Below are 5,758 nucleotides of genomic sequence, written 5' to 3' on the forward strand. Positions count from 1 at the left end.
TTCCGTTAGCGAATGACGTTTCTCTGTAAACCAATAGCGCTCAGCTGCGCATCTCTATTCCGCCTTTTGGTACACTTTCTCGTGTTTGGTACCTTTTTGAAAGGGTGCCGAAAAAAGTGGTATGGTACGGTTCGGTTTGGTACGCCTTTTGACAGTGGAAACGGCCGTAAAAGCCAGCAGATATCTCTTTGCACTCCACTGGCTTCTGTTCATCATGGCCTTCTAACCATCCCCATATCATAATTGGCTTAATCACTCTGTCTCCTCTCCACCAATCAGCTGGTGTGTAGTGTGCGGTCTGGCGCAAAATGACACCTGTCGCATCATCCAGGTGGATGCTGCACACTGATATTAGATGAGGAGATTCCCCCTATGTGTAAAAGCGCTTTGAGATATATATATATATATATATATATATATATATATATATATATATATATATATATATATATATATATAAATGTTGAGAATTATTATTATTATTATTATTATTATTATAAAAGCGCACCAAACCATACCGTACTCTACCACTCAGTGGAATTGGGCCATAACAGGCAGACTGCGGTTCGGACCTAGAAGCTCTTCCATACAGACCCAGAAAAACAGCCAGTAGGGTCCTGAGAGAGGCAATAAGGCAATAGTATCTGGATGCAGCCTTTATAATGCAAGCTGAGATTGCATCACTCAACGATGAAATGTCAGACACAATGCACTTAAATGGAGTGAGTGACATCACTGTGTGGGGTAGGGTTAGGTGTGGGGTTAGTGAGCCTATTAAAAAGCATTGGATGCAGCCCAGATTGCACTCCACCAGGTCTGCATCCAGACCCCTCTCGAGAGAGGTTTTCTTTATTGTTAGGGTTTCTTTTTTCATTCCCACTGGGTTTTTTATTCTGCATCTGATTACTCCTGTTATTTATTCACTCTTTGTTTTCCCGGGATCTGCTTAGAAATGTTTTCCCTTTTGACCTGAATTAAGACCAGCATGAAGAGAAATAATAATGACTATTTTGCCCATAAATGTAATCACGATTATTAAAAATATATGACCAAAGGGGGGTGTGTGTTATATGTATGTATGTATGTGTCCACACAACCTGACAAAAGTCTTGCTGTTGATCCCTGTTGTAAGAGCAGCAAATAATAATAACTTTGTTGATTATATGGAAAAGTGGAAAAGGTAGATTTTTTTCTGATGAATCATCTGCAGTATTTGAGATAATTGGGATGCAGTTTAACAGAAGACCTGTTGGAACCCACATCGACCCAAGATTCTCACAGCAAGTTTGGTGAAGGAAAAATCATAGTTTGGGCTTACAATATGTATAAGGGCATGCGAGAGATCTGCAGAGTGGATGGCAACATCAACAGCCTGAGGTATCAAGACATTTGTGCTGCCCATTACATTACAAACCACAGGAGAGGGCAAATTCTTCAGCAGGATAGCGCTCTTCATACTTAAGCCTCCTCATCAAAGTTCCTGAAAGCAAAGAAGGTCAAGGTGCTCCAGGATTGGCCAGCCCAGTCACCAGACATGAACATTATTAAGCATGTCTGGGGTAAGATGGAGGAAGCATTGAAGATCAATCCACAGTATCTTGATGAACTCTGGGAGTCCTGCATGAACGCTTTCTTTGCCATTCCAGATGACTTTATTAATAAGTGATTTGAGTCGTTGCAGAGATGTATGGATGCAGTCCTCCAAGCTCAAGAGAGTCATGCACAATATTCATTCTTTCTCCACTGCAGCATGACTTTATGTTCTATACTGGACATTATTTCTGTTACGTAACAAGACTTTTGTCTAAGCAAAGTCAGACCTTACTGTCCTAATTAAATAATGAAATATCAAGACATGATTATATTTTATTGTGATAAAATCAGCGTAATCTAGAGGCCTTTGCCTTTCATATAAGCCACTTCTGATACCAAATGATCAAGTACGTTGTAGTCACATTATTTGTTGTTCCTAAAACTTGGATAGGTGATGAGACTTTTGTCAGGTAGTATAGATGAGAATGCTTGACCTCCTTTAGGTTAAAATTCAGGCTTATTAGGCAAGGCAACGCAAGTTTATTTATATAGCACATTTCATACACAATGGCAATTCAAAGTGCTTTACATAAACAAGAATAAAAGACAAGTAACATGTAAACAAGTAAAATAAAAATAAAAACAAATAATAAAAATGCGTAAAAACAAAACATAAAAACAGGTAAAATGTGATATAAAAGAATGAAGAAGAAGCACCAATTACACCAAAAGAATTACACCAAATATTGCTTCCTTGTCTCTAAAAAATAGAAATTAGTGTTAAATTAAGTATTTAAAATATATTAAAGTGATAATTTGGCATTGTGGTGTTGGAAAGTAAATATAAACTTGTCTGAAAACTAAAAAAGCACTTAATGACAACATTTTACATTTAAACTGGAACAAATTTATCAGTAGTTTACAGAATAAAACTACTCGAACATCGCTATCAGTTTATTCTGTTGCTGTTTATTGTTGAAAAATGAACGTAGCAGTGTCGTGCAGCCCTGAATATTGAACTTTATATTGTATTTATTGAAATAAATCCATGTCTTCTTTCCTCAGGGTGACTCTGGTGGTCCTTTGTCGTTTCCGTCTGGCAAGCGTATGTTTCTGGCTGGAGTGGTGAGCTGGGGCGACGGATGCGCTCGCAGAAACAAGCCAGGCATCTACTCAAACGTCCCCAAATTCAGGGCCTGGATCAAGGAGAAGACGGGAGTGTAACTTCTTTTAGGATTATCACGAACTATGAGAGATTTTAAAGACAAATATTTTTATAACATACATAAAATGACCCAACAGAGCCCTACAAGCGCATCAGATTGTGATATGGTTGGGTGTACAGAGGGATGGACTTCTTAACCTTTTTTTATTTGTCTTCGATGCAAAGGATGTTTTTTAAACGTGTATATATTATAAGCAGTTCGGTTTGAGGGATTTTGATCTGTCTCTGTGTGTAAATAAATCTCCTTTTTAAAGGTTTCCTGTTTTTTAGCGGCTACACACTAAAACAAAGTGAAGCTTTGTATGTTTCTGATTGTGAATGAATTTGTTTGTTTGGGTCTGTACCTTTAGTTTTCAATTTAAGGACTTGCGTATATTATTCACTCTCATGAACTTTAATGTGAACGTCTTCACTCTTTTTATGAATTTTGTGCTAAATGTATGTATGAAATGCAATGTCACTTAGTTACACATGGAAACACTTGAAAAATATGTCTGGAGTGTCTTAAATTTGAATCAGGGATTACATTTAACATTTTAAAAATAAATACAGAAAGTTGAAACCTTGTTCCATGCACCATGATTTGATCATTTTTAAATGAATTTGCCCCTTTGATTTTGTTTCTTTGTTTAAATATTTCCCAAATGATGTTTAACAGAGCAAGGAAATTTTCACAGTATGTCTGATAATATTTTCTCTTCTGGAGAAAGTCTTATTTGTTTTATTTCAGCTACAATAAAAGCGGTTTTTATATTTTTTAAACACCATTTTAAGGTCAAAATTATAAGCCCCTTTAAGCTAAATTTTTTTGAAAGTCTACAGAACAAACCACTGTTATACAATAACTTACCTAATTACCCTAACCTGCCTAGTTATCCTAATTAACCTAGTTAAGCCTTAAAATGTCACTTTAAGCTGTATTGAAGTGTCTTGAAAAATATCTAGTCTAATATTATGTGCTGTCATCAAAGATAAAATAAATCAGTTATTAGAGATGAGTTATTAGAACTATAATGTTTAGAAATGTGTTGAAAAAATCTCTCCGTTAAACAGAAATTGGGGGAAAAAAATAAACAGGGGGGCGAATAATTCTGACTTCAACTGTAGATGCACAATGGAAATTATATACCTACACTCACTGGCCACTTTATTAGCTACACCTTACTAATAATGGCAAAAGTATCTGGATGTACCCTTATGATGCAAGCTGAGATTGCATCACTCAGCGATGCAATGTCAGACACAATGCACTCAAATGGAGCTAGTGACGTCACTGTGTGGGGTATGGGTGGGGTTAGGTGAGCCCATTAAAAAGCATTGGATGCAGCTCAGATTGCACTGCACCAGGTCTGCATCCAGACCCCTCTCAGTATTGGGTTGGACAGAAACGCCTTAATCCTTTGTGGCATAGATTCAACAAGGTACTGGAAACATTCCTCAGAGATTTTGGTCCATATTGACATGATAGCATCACACAGTTGCTGCAGATTTGTCAGCTGCACATCCATGATGCGAATCTCCCGTTCACCACGTCCCAAAGGTGCTCTATTGGATTAAGTTCTGGTGACTGTGGAGGCCAATTGAGTACTGTGAACTCATTATCATGTTAAAGAAACCAGTCTGAGATGATTTGGGCTTTATGACATGGCACGTTATCCTGCTGAAAGTAGCCATCAGAAGATGGGTACACTGTGGTCATAAAGGGATGGACATGGTTAGCAACAATACTCTGGTAGGCTGTGGTGTTGACATGATGCTCAATGGGTACTAATGGGCCCAAAGTGTGCAAAGAAAATATCCCCCACACCATTACACCAGCACCAGCAACCTGAACCACTAATACAAGGCAGAATGGATCCACTTTTTCATGATGCTGATGCTAAATTCTGACCCTACCAACCGAATGTCGCAGCAGAAATCGAGACTCATCAGACCAGGCAACATTTCTTCAATCTTCTATTGTCCAGTTTTGGTGACCCTGTGTGAATTGTAGTCCAAGTTTCCTGGTTTTAGCTGACAGGAGTGGCACCCAGTGTGGTCTTCTGCTGCTGTAGCCCATTCGCCTCAAGGTTGGACGTGTTTCAGAGTTGCTCTTTTGCAGACCTTGGTTGTATCGAGTGGTTATTTGAGTTACTGTTGGTTTTCTATCAGCTCGAACCAGTCTGGCCATTCTCCTCTGACCTCTGGCATCAACAAGGCATATGCCCCCACAGAAATAGCCGCTCTCTATATATTTTCTCTTTTTCAGACCATTCTTTGTAAACCCTAGAGATGGTTGTGCGTGAAAATCCTAGTAGATCAGCAGTTTCTGAAATACTCAGACCAGCCGGTCTGGCAACAACAGCCATGCCACGTTCAATATCACTTAAATCCCCTTTCTTCCCCATTCTGATGCTCGGTTTGAACTGCAGCAGATCGTCTTGACCATGTCTACATGCCTAAATGCATTGAGTAGCTGCCATGTGATTGGCTGATTAGAAATTTACGTTGACGTGCAGTTGGACAGGTGTACCTAATAAAGTGGACGGCGAGTGTATACCTTGTTGAAGCTTTACTTTTTTTTAATTAAACATGCAAGGGACTATAGGTCACAGAAAATATGTAAATGTCCTTGCATGCTTTTTTTTAAACATTAGGTGTGTATTGCATGTATACCATGAGAAAATGTTAGCAGCGGCTGCCTCAACTTTTACATTAGGTTGAATCAAATTAGTTGGGTAATTTCAACTTGTTTTACTTAAAGCTGACATGGAAAAAGTAAAACTGTAGGTAAAGAGCAAGGTAAAGAAGCATATAGATTACAGTAAAAATACATTAAATATTTACTTAAGGTTCGTGTGTTTATGTGATAAAATTATTTATAAAAAGATACTTTTTTATTTAATTTTTTAAACTCATTCAATTATGGTTTCTAATGTAATATTTAGGTTTATCCGCTTGCTTTTCACAAACCGTCATGTCAAAGTTGGAACCATGAAGCACTGAAACTGCGCGGTCTCC

General features: G+C 38.0%; 1 protein-coding gene across 4 annotated transcripts in view; it reads left to right on the forward strand.

Moving 5' to 3' along the window:
- st14a (ST14 transmembrane serine protease matriptase a) overlaps positions 1–3,320 on the forward strand; it is a 32,410-nt gene extending 29,090 nt beyond the window's left edge. For all 4 annotated transcript variants that reach the window (XM_021467702.3, XM_005159249.4, XM_068214837.1 and 1 more), the window contains 1 exon segment: positions 2,599–3,320. In XM_021467702.3, the coding sequence (XP_021323377.1) occupies positions 2,599–2,757 (159 nt within the window). In that variant the 3' untranslated portion in view covers positions 2,758–3,320.
- Positions 3,321–5,758: the final 2,438 nt, after the last annotated feature.

Source organism: Danio rerio, chromosome 18 (genome assembly GCF_049306965.1).
Source record: "Danio rerio strain Tuebingen ecotype United States chromosome 18, GRCz12tu, whole genome shotgun sequence".
Classification (NCBI taxonomy): Eukaryota; Metazoa; Chordata; class Actinopteri; order Cypriniformes; family Danionidae; genus Danio; species Danio rerio.